General features: G+C 39.0%; 1 protein-coding gene across 2 annotated transcripts; it reads left to right on the forward strand.

Moving 5' to 3' along the window:
- Window positions 1–1968: 1968 nt before the first annotated feature.
- Window positions 1969–11551, forward strand: pih1d1 (PIH1 domain containing 1). Of its 2 annotated transcripts, none has more exons than XM_063018680.1 (11): window positions 1969–2071; window positions 3840–3927; window positions 4063–4120; window positions 4211–4399; window positions 5349–5410; window positions 5547–5628; window positions 6793–6889; window positions 7027–7062; window positions 8132–8210; window positions 9220–9363; window positions 11472–11551. In XM_063018680.1, exons 2-11 carry the CDS (start codon window positions 3847–3849, stop codon window positions 11505–11507), a joined length of 864 nt encoding a protein of 287 aa, XP_062874750.1. In that variant the 5' UTR covers window positions 1969–2071; window positions 3840–3846; the 3' UTR covers window positions 11508–11551. The 2 variants fall into 2 exon arrangements, with proteins under 2 accessions (XP_062874750.1, XP_062874752.1); XM_063018682.1 differs by lacking the exon at window positions 1969–2071 and adding an exon at window positions 2555–2573.
- The last annotated feature ends 4843 nt before the right edge of the window (window positions 11552–16394 follow it).

Consider the following 16394-nt stretch of genomic DNA (forward strand, 5'->3'; position numbering starts at 1 on the left):
TGTGTGTGTGTGTGTGTGTGTGTGTGTGTGTGTGTGTATGTGTATACATATTCTCTGTGCAACCTCACATAATCCACATAATCCAGTACGCTATCTGTATAGTTAATGCTCAGTGTGTGCAGTCAGTGAAAAACCAAGGCAGTATGAGTTCTCATTTACATTTATTAGCATTGGAATTATTAAAAATGGTTTATGTTCTACAGTGCATGTGTCTTCTGTACAGCAATTTGTCATCTTTGTGTGTATATGTGTGTGTGTGTGTGTGTGTTTGTGTATATGTGTAAAGGGGGGTAGCAATGTTTTATGCATGTAAATTCACTCCAAACAATTGGGAAGGAGTATGTGTGTATTGTTTGTTATCTGTATACAGTGTGTGTTTAATGTGTATAATGTGTGTACATGTGTGTAATCAGTGTTATATCTAGACTGTGTGTGCATGTGAAAGTGTTCTCTGCTGTATTAATGATAAGCTGAACTTGTAATTATATTTAATTGTATATTTTGCTGTTCACTTGAAAACTAATGTTATAGAAGTATTTATATACATGTTATTTGGTATTTCTAATTCTAAATGATTTACCATCATTAAATGTTTATAAGGGAATGATGTTTTGCTGTTTTAATGTGACAGTGCTTCATTTATTAATTTATCATAATGGCTTTGCTTTCTACGGGTCAGAATCACGGCGGTCAGGAGTCCATCAGAAAACACCAAACTGACTCCATGGTTAGTTGTAGCTCAGTGGTTAAAGTACTAGACTTATAAGGTGAAGGTTGCACCCACAAGATTTTATCTGGGTTTTTATTCTAAATGCTAACCGAATTAGTGAACAGGTGGGACTGTATGTCTTTTAACTGTAGTCATTAATAACATGTTTCTTAATTGTTTAATGTAACTGACTGTTTGCTAGAGGAGCCTCACCTGTTTGTTTGTTTGTTTATGAGGATTTTAACATCATGTTTTACACTTTGGTTACATTCATGACAGGAACGCTAGTTACTCATTACACGAGATTCATCAGTTCACAAGGTTATATCGAACACAGTCTTGGACAATTTAGTGTCTCCAGTTTACCTCACTTGCATGTCTTTGGACTGTGGGAGGAAACCGGAGCACCCAGAGTAAACCCACGCAGACACGGGGAGAACATGCAAACTCCACACAGAAAGGACCCGGACTGCCCCACCTGGGGATCGAACCCAGGACCTTCTGCCTCACCTGTAAACAGATAATTATTTTCAACAGATTCATTTATTGTATTCATATACATTTATTATGCATATATACAATCTAAAACAGAACATTTACAATTTCCCAACAATACCTGGCGAATTAATTCATTCCTGATGTTAATCCTTTATTGAATTGAATGTGTGTGCATAAATAAATCACTAGTGACACCAGAGATGTTTTGTTTAATTGAGACTGTGGCAGCTAAGTAAGTAGAACTTTGGGCTATCAGTCAAAAAGTTGTGGGTTTGAATCCCAGCTCTGCCAAGTAGCCACTGTTGGGCCCTTGATTAAGGCCCTTAACCCTCTCGACTCCAGAATGGGTAAGTGTCCAGTATCATGTTGGACTGGCGTCCTGTCTGGCACCATATTACATTTACAATCATGACATTGAGCAGACATTTACACTTACAACTGTGACTGAATAAATTTGAGGATTAAGGGCCTTGCTCAGGGGCCCAACTTTGGCAATTTGGCAGTAGTGGTGCTTGAATTAACAACCTTCAGGTTATAAGGTTCATATTTTAACCACTGAGTTACAATTAATCAAAGAGTCATCTTGGTGTTTGCTGATTGACTCCTGACCCGCCGCGATTCTGAAAAGCCGTTATGTAAAATAAATAAATGAAGGAATAAAATAAACGAAATAAATAAATAAAAGCTTATTAAAACGTGTGGTAGTCAGTTGTATTATGACTTGTATTTTGAAATGTGCTGTTGTCAGGCAGGACTATATGCTTGTGTTTTGAGAGTCGAGCATTCAAAACTACAGTCGGTTGACAAGTACAAACTTTGGTGAATAAAAACCTAAACAAATGTTATAAACGAAGACTTTATCAGGTAAGTAATGCTTTACTGAAGTGCTTATTTTCTGTTTAAATTACTGCTTATTCACCTCAGCGCAACTAACTTAGCATTGTGTTGTGCTAACTGGCTAACCGGCTAGTTGTAGTAAGTAGCTGTTTAGCATTAGCACCATTGCTAATGACGTAACATGCAGCCAAAAGTTTATACACATTTAAAAACATTAATACAAAGGCAATACAAATACTTTGGAGTTGTAATAATTTCTGCAACTTCTTTCTGTATCTGAGCCTTTAAAATACATACTTGTATTTCCTTTTTACGTTTATTTGATGTTTTTTAAAACAATATGCAAAAGGATGCAGTTTTGACCCTCGTAGAAATCATATTTTAATAATTTTGGTTTAAAAAAAAAAAGTTTAAACACCCTGGACAGTCAACAAACGTTTGTACATTTAATCCATAATTATAGTTTATTTGCTGAATTTAACTTATAGGCTAAAGTGGAACGTATTGCCTAACAAGAACAAAAGCTATGGTAAATTATATATATTATAAGCTCTTTTAATTACATACTAATTATATATTAGTTATATGTATCCAGTTTGCTTAGTGGTAGCTTTAAGGTACTTGACCAGTAATCAAAAGGTTGCCAGTTCGAGCCCCACTACCACCAAGTCACCACTGTTGGGCCCCTGGGCAAGGCTCTCAACCCTCAATCAGTACATAAAACAACCTTTAATTATTATTATTATTATTATTGTGTGATCATATTAGCACAGTTTTTACGCAGGATGCCTTTCCTGATGCAACCCTCCTGATTCAAGTCATGTCTGGGCTTAAGAAGCACTGACAAGTGCACCCCCCAATGGTAGACTGTTTTGATCCATGCTGACGCCCGACTAGCTGATAGCACAGCTAAGATTCGAACCCTGGATCCCCAGATCTCAGCAGTGGTGGGCAGGCGTACTTTACCGCTGCATCACCCGAGTGCCTCTGATATCATTCTATATTGCTGCCAAATATGTGTGGTAGGTTTAGTCTGGCACCTCTCCTAAGACCAGTCTGTCACTGGACTCTCAGACTGGAGGTAAAACTTGAGCTCTCGTTGTCATGCCTCAACAAGGCACCATACCATGAGAACTTTCAGCAACCTAAATTAACCTAAATATATCTGATTATTGACTACAGACGGTTATGTCTCCGTACCTAAATAAATAAGCTAGTTTGACTTAATCTGTAAAAAGTACTGTACATAAACAGTGGTCTCCTTCAAGTCATGCTGATATACCTGAATGCTCAAAGACCATAAACAGGTTTTCTTTAAATTAGAAGCTGCTGGAACATTGGCTATACTCTCCACAGTCAACTGAGCTTTCAATTCTACATGTGAGAAAGAAGCCCCTGCTTTCTTCTGTCAGTGTGATAAGCAACACACTGTGAGATTTGTGGTGTATTTTGACCACTGTGAGATTTGTGGTGTATTTTGACCACCGTGCGGTCTAATTAGCCCTGTTATAGCTACTAAATTAGCCCTATTATATAGACATTATGGTACTTTCTATATCACCAAATAAAGAGCATTAAGTTCAGAATACCAACAATCAACCAAATAAATGAATCAAACTTTATAATGTGACTTTTTTTGTCAAAAAAAAGCAATGTTTTGGCCATTTAGGAGCTTAGAGAATGGTTGCAGAAGTATTACAATCCCAAGACTTCCATAAAATGCCCTTACCAAGTGTTGGATTGTTGGATGGTTTACTTTCACTTTCTCATGACAGCAGCTTGTTTGTTTAAACAGTGTTGCAATGGAAACAGACTCAACTTTGCTCAGAACAGAACTGGAGGAACAAAAACAGGAAGAGCTCTATCAGCAGCTCCTAATGCAGGTGGGTAACACCTGGGTGCATCTGGGGCACAAGTTTCTTTAAATTGGCTCGTATCTTTTAACTCGCATGGACATGTGGGGGAATGAAAATGAGATGGTGTGCTTTGTGTGTGTTTTATCTCTATTTTATATTTAGACCATGGGAAAGATAGCGAGTGACAACGCTCCCTCTAAAGTCATCCGGCCACAGCCAGGTTAGTTTAATCTCTTTTATGTTGTTATGTAAGATGTTGTTGATGATATAAACTCCGTATCAAAGACCTTGAATGCTGTTTATCTTTCAGGAATGTGTGTGAAGACTCTTTCTCTATCAGACAAGCAGAAGGTTTTTGTGAATATCTGTCAGTCGGCAGATATCCCGCCTCCTCCACCCATCTCCCAGGAGGCACTGGTGGAGCTTTTGGAGTCAGAGGATCCGACAGGTTACAAAGTACCCATGAGTCTCGGAGAAGCCCACACTGAATTAGATAACAGTAAGAGTTTCCTGTTTTTGTATAACATGTGTGATGACTTTTTGCTATAGTGTGGATGTTTATTGACCACTTTTTTAAATATCCTTGTCTCACCCGAACCCAGTGTTCTGCACCATGTCCTCTCAATACCAGTTTATTATGTATTCCACTAGTCTTGTGAGGTCAGATACCAATCACTTATCAGATTTGCATCTCGAGATTATCACGGCTTGAACATTTGAAGTACGTCACTGAGGTCTGATTCAAAACTCGCTTTGTTTAATCAACACACATGCAAACGCTGGCTCAGATCATGTAAACAAGCTTTGATTTGATTCAGTTCTTTTGTTTTGATGATGTTTTGATGATGCCAGGATGTTTTGGTGCACATTTTCTTTCATATCTTCTCTCATGGCTAACAGAACAGCTTTTAGTTCCAGTGCACATGGTTTCATTCCCCACCAGTGTGAATAAACAGTGAATTGCAAAACCCCAGATTATTGCACAGCTGTGCCCAGGCTAAAAATGCTTTCTGTCATGCCCACATGTACTAAAACTCTGGGTTCAAACAAACTGACTTCTGTCTTCAGGTAAATACCAAAAAATACAAAGAGTCTGTATGTGTTTCATTGTGCGCAAGTCGGCGTCACAGTGGCATGGGTAGCACTCTCGCCTCACAGCAAGCAGGTTCTGGGTTCGATTCCCAGGTGAAGTGGTCTGGGTCCTTTCTGTATGTAGTTTGCATGTTCTCCCCGTGTCTGCGTTGCTTTCCTCCGGGAGCTCCAGTTTCCTCACACAGTCCAAAGACGTGCAAGTGAAGTGAACTGAAGATACAGAATTGTCCATGACTGTGTTCGATATTAAACTTGAACTGATTAATCTTATTAATAAAATAAATAAATAAATACCTGCGTGTCCATAAATTTTTGGAAGGTATCCATGGGAGTTGAGTATGTTTCCTGCTTTTCAGGTTCCAACAGTTGTATCGTGTACGACGTCGTCATCAATGCGGAATTCTTCCAGAGGTGCCAGGTGTGTTTATAAGGGTGTTTGGTATAATTATACCAGCATGTCTCTGCATGTGGTTTTACTGGAAATCAGCAGATATTTTAGAAATGTTTATAAATGCCAATATTAATTAAGACAAATGATAAATATGTCTGTACAGAAGGACACGTTGTTCCAGCAGTTTATGATCGCAGTGTCACTCGAGGGATTGGAGAACAAATACAGTTTGGAGTTAAGCAGAGGTCAGTTGTTGGAAATCACATTTACATTTTTTGTCCTGCTCTGATTGACTAGCTACACGTAGGACTGTATGTTATTGACTAAAATGATAAATGTTATATCTGTCGTCTGTGTTCCTTAAAGCTGTATTAAACAACTAGGAGTGCTGTAATCATGGTGAGGTTTAAGTGCATAAACCACACCATGTTGTGCCCTGTTATGCTTACATCATATCAGTATACAAAAAGTTACACACATTGTTTTGGTCAGTTTAATCAGCCGACCGGGCGCCTGCACGGACACACGATTGGCTATATGTCTGTAAGGCGAGCGACAATGGCTGAAACAGGTTCTTTGTCTCTGGGGCAAGTGCGGCCTTCGCAGACCGATCAGAGCACCTGCATAGTGGGTGGCTAATCATTGACGGCAGAGTGCTTACACTATATTAATATGCACACGGTCGCACATGTTGTTTTGGTCAGTTTAATCAGCCGGTCAGGCACCTGCACGGACACACGATTGGCCGAATGTGTGTAGGGGGATGGGTAATGGCTGAAACAGGGCTTCTTGTCGCTGGGGCAAGTATGGCCTCCGCTGACCGATCGGCGTGCCTGCATAGGGGATGGCTGATTATGGATGCCAGGGTGCTTACACGATATTAATATGCACACGTTGTTTTGGTCAGTTTACTCAGCCGACCGGGCGCCTCTGTGAACACACTATTGGCCCCCGTCCACTGTTGCTTGGGCAAGTGCGGCCTCCGCTGACTTATCAAGGTGCCTGGCTCTCAGCATGTGATACTGTGCTGGACGTTGTTGACTATATGGTTAATCTTTATGATCTGTGTATATTGACACTGGTTTGTCAGTATATTTTCAAGCCCACATGTTGAAATACAGCACAAAGGCATCTTGATCCTGAAATCATGGGATCAAGATCACTGGCATTTAGTATTTATTTTAGACTTCCATTAATGTATAGAGATATCTCTGAATTTCCTGAATCTGATGATGATATTCTGCACTGTAGACGGTAAAATACCTTAAATCCTTGCAAATTACTCATGAGGATTTTAACCCTGCTGCCTAACTAGGCTAATACAAAAAACTACTACATGTGTATATTTTTCATTGTTCTTCTTGTGTGTGATGTGGAGTTATGAATGAATTACTGCGTTTCTCGTGTAGACATCAAGATTTTGAAAAACAGGAAGTTCATGGGCTCAGTGACTGAACAGAACATTCGCACAAAGAACAAACCAGTCATTCAGGAGATCAACACAAAGTACGACTTTACTTTATTCTCTTCTGCATTATTTTCTCAGATCCTCTTTTCCTTTTAGATTTCCAACATTTAATTGTGATATATCTAATAAGATTCAAAACAATGTCCCAATTCTTGTCTGTGCACGTTCTGTACAGGGAGACACAATCCCAGCCACCTGCAGCAGCCAAAAGGTGAGTACGTTCTATTTAAACACACACTGAGCACTTTATTAGGTACACCTGTCTGAAAGGTACATTCACTGTTTATTTTATAAACTACACCTATCATACAGATATAGAATACTATACTGTGTTATACAGTTCTTATCCTATAGTTTTTTCTGTACACTTGTCCACCCCCCTGCCTTTCACCTTTACATGAAATTAAAATGTGTATCGATTTATTGAGGTTGGGGACCCTACATGGGCTCACCTGAGATGCAGATACGGTTTATTTTTACAATTACAATTTATATGGAGTTTATGGCAGATAAAATAATTATTATGGTTTATTATGCTATATATTAAATAGGGCGGCAAGGTGGCTAAGTGGGTAGCTCTGTTGCCTCACAGCAAGAAGGTCCTGAGTTCTATCCCCAGGTGGAGCAGTCTGGGTCCTCTCTGTGTGGAGTTTGCATGTTCTCCCCGTGTCTGTGTGGGTTTCCTCCGGGTTCTCCGGTTTCCTCCCACAGTCCAAAAGCATGCAGCCAGGCTAATTGGAGACACTGAATTGTGTCCCCGGCCCGGTACCCGGCCGCTAGGATGCATAAACCAGTGCGCATTGTAGTGCCGGTCCCAAGCCTGGATAAATAGGGAGGGTCGTGTCAGGAAGGGCATCCGGCGTAAAAACTGTGCCAAATCAATAATGCGGATCATGATCCGCTGGCGACCCCTAACGGGAGCAGCCGAGGAAATAGATTATGCTATATATTAAATAGAAGCTTAGTTCCTCTGACAGTCTTGACAATATCAGCTGCATAAACAGTACAAATTACATAATAATAATAATATTGCACTGGTATGATAGTCCACACAGTCAGATGTGAGGTTGTGCTGGCGTCTTAAAAACATGAGAACCCCCGTGTTAACCAGTCAGAAATGCATTTGTGCTATAATGTGCTGTGTGAACACAGGTGAAGCAGCATTTGCCCTTCAGGTTCACATTCATGTGCAGCTTTACTTTATAGACAAGAGAAGAAAATGTGAGAAATGTGATGTTTGCTCTGCTCCAGTTTTAACTTCCCAGTTCTTTTCCATTCAGCCCACAGTTCTGCTTACTGGTGGAGCCACCTGTTGAAGATCCAGAGTATCTAATAGCTGAAATCCAGCTTCCTGGAGTGGTAAGGAACTGGCTGCATTGTTACAGAGAACAGTGTAGATAGAAAACAACATTACCTTCTGTTTTGTGCACCACTTGGCCAAAAGTATGTGGAAACCCTTATTAATTATTAAGTTCAGGTGCTAACACTAATTAATTAATTAACTTCTTGGTTGTTGGAAAGTTATCTTTTTTTATTTTATTTTCAAGATAAATAGTGAAAATTATCGGTTTTCAGTTTGGTTTTCCTGGTGAGACATGCATATTCAAGAAGCTTTATTGTCATTTCTGTTACGTACAAGTACATACTTTAAAAAACAGTGCTCCTCCAAGACCATGATGCAACACACAACATGCAATCAACACAATATGCAACTATATTTCGAACATCACACCAAACAAAAAGATGATGTTTCTACTCCTTTATTGCTTTACTTTCTGGAAGGTGGTTAGAGCTCCTAACCAGATGCGAGAAATAATCCGTCCAGTTGGACCCGGGTCTGCCAAGTGTTCTTCGCCAGATAGGAAGTGTCTGAGTTAGCTGTACACCAGAGACATTCCTGTAAGCTGTGGTTTCTCTTGGTGAAAAAAAGCACTTCTTCCAACCGCCTCACAAAGAGGGACAAGACGACATCTACAGATAACAATTAGTGACCGCCAGCCACCACACTGGATACCATTACAGCCTCAGCTGTGTCTTGATATGAGATCATAGTGATTAGATAATATTAGTCGATTATGATTATTAAATTAAAAAGGGACAGTGGTAGCTCAGTGGTTAAGCTACTGGACTAGTAATCTGAAGGTTGCCGGTTCGAGCCCCACCACTACCAGGTGGCCACTGTTGGGCCCTTGAGCAAGGCCCTTAACCCTCAATTGCTCAAAATAAATTGTGTACAGTCATAATTGTAAGTCGCTTTGGATAAAAGCGTCTGCTAAATGCTGAAAATGTAAGTGAAAATGTAAATTAAATTGTGGAAGAAATGAGGGAATTACACATTAAGTGTTTGTTTTTTGGTGCTTTCTACTAGACTTCTGTTCGCTCTCTCATCCTGGACCTGGGAGAAGACAGGCTAGTCCTAAATGCTCGGCCCTCTCTGTTCTACCTGGACATTTTTCTACCCTTCCTTATAGACCAGGACAACAGTGGTGCCCAGTACAACTCCAACACACAGGTATTCCATACCTTCGACCGTATAATCTCAGTGATTTTAGATCCTCGTATGATATGTAATACAAGACAAGAGAACGTGAGGAAACGTGAGGTTTTAATTATTATTGATTCATTTATTAAAGGAAAATGATTGTAGAACACATATATACAGTGGGGCCAAAATATATTTAGTATTTAGTCAGCCACTGATTGTGCAGGTTCTCCTACTTAGAAAGATGAGAGAGGTCTGTAATTTTCATCATAGGTACACTTCAACTATGAGAGACAAAATGAGAAAAAAAAATCCAGGAAATCACATTGTAGGATTTTTAAAGAATTTATTTGTAAATTATGGTGGAAAATAAGTATTTGGTCAATAACAAAAGTTCAACTCAATACTTTGTAACATAACCTTTGTTGGCAATGACAGAGGTCAAACGTTTCCTGTAAGTCTTCACCAGGTTTGCACACACTGTAGCTGATATTTTGGCCCATTCCTCCATGCAGATCTCCTCTAGAGCAGTGATGTTTTGGGGCTGTCGCTGGGCAACACGGACTCCACAAATTTTCTATGGGGTTGAGGCCTGGAGACTGGAGGTTTTGGCTTAAAATCTCACGATACATGGCCCCGTTCATTCTTCCCTTAACACGGATCAGTCGCCCTGTCCCCTTTGCAAAAAAACAGCCCCAAAGCATGATGTTTCCACCCCCATGCTTCACAGTAGGTATGGTGTTCTTGGGATGCAACTCAGCCTCCAAACACGACGAGTTGAGTTTTTACCAAAAAGTTCCATTTTGGTTTCATCTGACCACATGATATTCTCCCAATCCTCTTCTGGATCATCCATATGCTCTCTGGCAAACATCAGACGGGCCTGGACATGTACTGGCTTAAGCAGGGGGACACGCCTGGCACTGCAGGATTTGAGTCCCTCTCGGCATAGTGTGTTACTGATGGTAGCCTTTGTTACTTTGGTCCCAGCTCTCTGCAGGTCATTCATCAGGTCCCTCCGTGTAGTTCTGGGATTTTTGCTCACCATTCTCATGATCATTTTGACCCCACGGGATGAGATCTTGACCCCAAGGGAGATTATCAATGGTGTATGTCTTGTATTGCTCCCACAGTTGATTTATTCACACCAACCTGCTTGCCTATTGTAGATTCACTCTTCCCAGCCTGGTGCAGGTCTACAATTTTCTTCCTGGTGTCCTTCGACAGCTCTGTGGTCTTGGCCATGGTTGAGTTTGGAGTCTGACTGTTTGAGGCTGTGGACAGGTGTCTTTTATACAGATAACGAGGTCAAACATGTGCCATTAATACAGGTAATGAGTGGAGGACAGAAGAGCTTCTTAAAGAAGAAGTTACAGGTCTGTGAGAGCCAGAAATCTTGCTTGTTTGTTATTGACCAAATACTTACTTTCCACCATAATTTACAAATAAATTCTTTAAAAATCCTACAGTGTGATTTCCTGGATTTTTTTTCTCATTTTGTCTCTCATAGTTGAAGTGTACCTATGATGAAAGTTACAGACCTCTCTCATCTTTCTAAGTAGGAGAACCTGCACAATCAGTGGCTGACTAAATACTTTTTGACCCCACTGTAACCCACATGGAAGAATTACCACTGTTGTTGTGCCACTTTTAGCAGCATAAACGGTGAATTTTAATAGCGAGAACTATTTAGGAGTGGTGCTCTTTAGATCACAAAATGATGACCAGACATTTCCTTCAGGTTTTTGTCCATCAGCACAGACCCCAAAGCAGCAAATCACATCCACACCATCACGCTATCATGTCTGACTGCTAGTAGGATTTCTGAGAAATGCTCTTAGCTTTATGCCAAACATAACAGGTCACCCTGTCCTGAAAGTTCCTGTTTCAACTCATCAGTTCACAGAACACCCTAAAAGGCTTGGGTCATCAGTGTGGCTTTTGGCAAATGTAAAAAGAAACTGTTCTTTTGGTTAGAAGTGCTTTTGCCTTGCAGCTCTTCCACAGATATGACCCAGTGTTTTTTTTTTCTGTTTGTGAAATCAATTTAATATTTTATAAGCTTTTGCCTATCGTGTTGATCTTCAGAAGCAGTACATCTAATCACATGCACTGTGTTCTTCTTCCCTTTCTAACAGGTCCTGACTGTCACTATGTCTGTGACATCATCCTAAAATATGTGTAACATTTATTAATAAATTATTTATGTTTTTTATCATTTGGGTGTGCGTCCATTTATTTTTCACATTAAGATGACATCCCAGCAAACAGATCTGCCATAATAAGAAGCTGGAAGAACGTGGATGATATTGTCTACAGTCCGGCTTTGAGATTGCTTCGCCAGAAGCACGTCACTTAACTGTAGATGGTGTGACCCACACTCCATCAGATTTGTCTTCCTTGGATTAAAAAGTTTGGGTTTGCTTTCTATTAAAATAAAAAAGTCTCTTGCAAGTGTGTTCAAACTTTTAAGAAACTGATTGCTAGCATGTACAATGGCCTGTTGACCGATCTGTTTTTACTTTTCTTCACTGTGTAAATTCACCATGTGTCTTCTGGAACAGTTGTCCTTAAATCCCAGTGCTATTTTTGTCAACTTGTCTCTGTTCATTGTTTTACCCCCCTTGTATAATCCCTGGTGTTTGATGGGTGAGGTCAGCTCTTCTCTCTCTTAATCCTCAGCGCTGGTCATCTTTCTTTCCCGAGCTTCTTGCTAATCCGTCTGTGGACATGTGCCGTAGCTTCCATCACCCCCTCTGTCTTCATGTCTGTATATAAAGGTCCCTATTGTTCCCCATGACAATAACCAGACCCCTCACTTCCAGGGCGTCACGCTGAAGCACTCCGGATTCATCCTGCCATCACACAGGTACAGTACAGTCTACATAGTCTCTGTAACTTGGTATGGGAGTGTAGCTGGTAGCAAAGCTGAAGACTAATAATTGATTGATACTTTATGGATTGTTCCACACTTTTTAAGAATTGCACTTATTTTACTCTGTTTTATAGTTGAACAGCCTATGCAATAATCTGTATTGTTTACAAATTGCATTTATTAACTGTTTGAGTCTGTCAAGCAGGGGAAGAACTTAATTGTAGATTCCAAATTGTTTTGTTACATTTCACTATTTTTATTTATTTAGGCTTTTTTTCTTTCAATCAATATATACGTATAATACAGAAATTAAAATATAAAATGCAGTTTTTCTTTTCAATTACAGTATTTCCAACTATTAAAATAGTTAAATGTGACACTTCTTCTTAAAGCTAGAAATTGGCATAGAACATCGCTTGCTAGTTAGTAATCCAGTACTAAACTGGGCTGTTCCACTGGTTCCATGACATCAGAAATATCGATCTTGACAGATGAATTAGTGTTTGCTAAATGGATTTAGATTCTCCAGATTAAATAAATCAATATCACACATTAGTGCTGACTGATCCAAATTCTTTCAGAGGCTCAGAAAACTTGAATTTTAAGGGGTATTTTTAAATAGTTAAATGTTGATTTAAGCAGTAAAAATAAAAAATAAAACTAGTAAAAGTACCTTGCATGTGTTGGTACATAGATACAGCCCTAAGTTAATACTCTAGCAGCCAAAACACTTATGGAGCCATTATGATAGATCTGTCATCAGTAATTTTACATACATTAGTTAAATATTTATTTATGTACTTATTTATTTATTTAGAACTAAATCCAATTAGATTCCCAGACTAAATATTGCAGTGTTGCATGCTATTGCAGGCTAACAAATATATTACTGTTTAGCATGCTGAAAGTTACAAATATTTAAAGAAAGAACATTAAATTACTTATTTACTGACCCACAAACTTAAGTTTAGTGATCAAAACCTCACTGAAAAAGAGGAACAGGGAGTAGCAAGTGATGTTAGCCAGTTAGCAATCTGTTGCTAACAGAAACAGTTATGCTAAATCCATCAGATTGCATCAGTCTTTTTCTATCTATTTGAAATGTAATTTTCTATATTAAATGTTATACATAACAAAACTGCAATTTCCCCCATATTTCTTCGTGGAATCTATTTAAAAATTCTGTATAGATAGTTATTGCTCAGTACAGGTACAAGGCAATGAAATGCAGTTAGCATTTACCAGAAGTGCAAATAGTAGCATTGTGCAAAGAAACAGAGAATATCAGTAAAGTTACATATCTATGAGTAATATTATTATATAATTATAACTATAGATATTTACATGTATGGAATTATATATACATAGTACTATATACAAAATAGCAATAATAATAATACGCATATGAATAAAATGGGATTAGTTAGGTGTATATTATAATAATAACAGTAATAATAATAAAAGATTAGTTAGGTATGTATTATAATAACAGTAATAATAATAAAAAATATGTTAATAGATAACTATACAACTGTAACTATAATATACACTAATATAAAGTTGCTAGTCAGCCAGTGATCGCAGCTGTTACACCAGGTCCATGACAACAAAATAATGTCATCTGGTTCGTAATGGTTTCATATTCCATTATGTGAAATCAGACCTATTAATAAAATCACCCTCATGGTGATAATCACCTCTGTCAGAGCTAATCTTTCAGTCGTGTCCTTGACAGAGATGAACCTTTTAGCATTGTGTGGTGAAAGCTTCACTGTTCCTGACAGGATCTTTACACTTCCATAGATAGAAACGTCCTCTTTATTGAGGCTTAGTCTCTTCTATTGTTTCCAAATAACAAGCTTAGTCTTGGTTATTGTCTCAGTACTCTCGACACAGACTGTTAGTGTGTATATTACTGCCTGTTTCAAATTTATTATTTAGTTTTCAGTGATTAAGCCTGACTTTGTTTAGCTATTGAGATGTTTTTGGTCCCCTATACTAAATACTGTTTTGTATAAAAGGTCATTTTAACCCTCCAGTCTTATTAACCAAAGGAACTGTGTTATCAAAAACAATATAAAGGTAAACGTTTGTGAACACACTTCTTATTATAGATCTCTGCCACACCCATGGCTAACATATAAAACAAATCATATGCAAGTAGATTTTTCACAACAAACTGGGAAATACAAGGGTTTTTGAATACGTTTCCACACTTTTTAAAGTTCATTTATTAAGAATTTCACAATGACATCACATCACTTTTCTACACGGTCACCTTCTGATGCATTTTTCCAGTGTCGTACCAACATTTTCATGCCATCAGCAGAAAAATTTAGCCACCATCAACACATGAAAATCTTCTTCCCCTGAAAGCTTCTTTGAGCGTCCAAAAAGGTGGAAATGAGATGGAGCTAAATCCGGACTACAAGCATCTATCAGTCTCTCAGACACGACTGATTACTCCTCCTCCTGTCCTCACCGCTTATAACCGAAATATAAAAGTGCGGAAACTTTTTGATGATCCCTTGTCACTTTTTGTCTCTTGTCTGCAGGATCTGGTGGTTGTTGAATTGTGGTTCAAAAAAAATCATCACAAGATTCTTGGCTGTGCTTGGAGGGGGAACAGTGAGGCAGTCTGTAGTCTTGGAAAAGCTCCTCATTTGGAAAACCTGCTTTTCTCTTTCAACCATGATGCCAGGCTCTGTTACAATGTGGCACATTTAATAGTTTGTTTTATTATGACCTTAAAATCACCAAAATGTGAAATTTGAGCAGGAACGTCTACACCTCTGCATAAGATTTTATACACAGCCTAGATGCTGTAAAACTCATTGTAATCTAAAAGTAAGGTATTGTAATCTCTGGTAAACTGAAAGTAAGATACATCTCAGTGCCTAAAGACTTCATATTGTGAATATAGAGGCACCACACAAGGTGGTGGTTATGGTAGGTTGGCAATAAACTGGCATTGAACCGAGAGAAACCTATATCACTCTCATGAGGGCTGGAGGATGTGGATTAAAGGCGATGAAAACTATGCACTTCATAAATACCAAATATAACGGGCCAGCTATAAATTGTTCCAGATGACAACGGGTGGCACCAAAAAGGTTTTAAAAGCTTGTCCTGTTTTGGTCATGGTGCCAGCCTCTTGTGTCAAATGGCCAAAGTAGCATAGAGTGAAGCTCTATAATGTCCCAAGGTGTGAGGATGTGAATGTTTTATTGTGAAAGTGCTGGTTGTCCTGCAAAAGTGTGTTCCCTTGTTGGGATTCATGTTTTTGTATGCCATTGGACCAACCGTGACCCTAACCAGGATGAAACGGCTAGTGAACATGCACTTTCACTCGTGTGAGGAATCTTTTTCAGATGTACGCTTCCATCTGAGGTGACTAGAAGCTTCAGACCGGGTACAGTGTGTCTCTGGAGACCGTCCTCACAGTAAGACAGAGCCAAGCGCTTCTGTTACCAGGAGCAAAAGCGAACGGGCGTGTCTGCCATATAAAAATAAAAGAAAATAATATAACCAAACAGCTGGTGCGACTGAAAGTAAAGAAAGAATTAGGAATCGTATCTCACTGTTCCGGCTGTCCTCACATTCTCACCTGTTCTCACCCCACAAATCTGCCCCATGATACAGCCAGGATGGTGTCGTCACCCTGGCACAATGAAGACTGTACCAGCTGGTGCCACAGCATATCACAATATATCAAACCTCCAATATGTCTTATTGTTCTGTTTGTAAAAAAAGTATCAGATTTTTTTATCTGACGTGCTTTTATTCAGCTGTCAACGTACTTTTTAACATATAATGTGCCTGATTTACAAACACCTAAATCCAAGACATGTCATATTGCTGCAAATACAGTATATTGCTCTGCAAATAAGGGATTGATTTCACTGGCCCATGCAGGTCAGGGGCGCCGCAGGTCTCGTTTAACTGGGAAACAATAGATACAAGGCAGGAATACCCAAGATAGGGTGCCAATCAACCGCAGGGCTTTGACCTTCCCCCAAACCCCTCTTCTCGGACAGTTGATAGGGCTATTATAATAGACCCCTGCACCACCTGAGTGCCTATTTTTTTGTTTTTTTTTTCCTCAGCCAACTTAAAAGAAGACATGCAAACTTTTATTAAGCTGGATTTGTAATCTAATAAGTAATATTACAATATTAAAGATTTA

The sequence above is a fragment of the Trichomycterus rosablanca genome, chromosome 22 (assembly GCF_030014385.1).
Source record: "Trichomycterus rosablanca isolate fTriRos1 chromosome 22, fTriRos1.hap1, whole genome shotgun sequence".
Classification (NCBI taxonomy): Eukaryota; Metazoa; Chordata; class Actinopteri; order Siluriformes; family Trichomycteridae; genus Trichomycterus; species Trichomycterus rosablanca.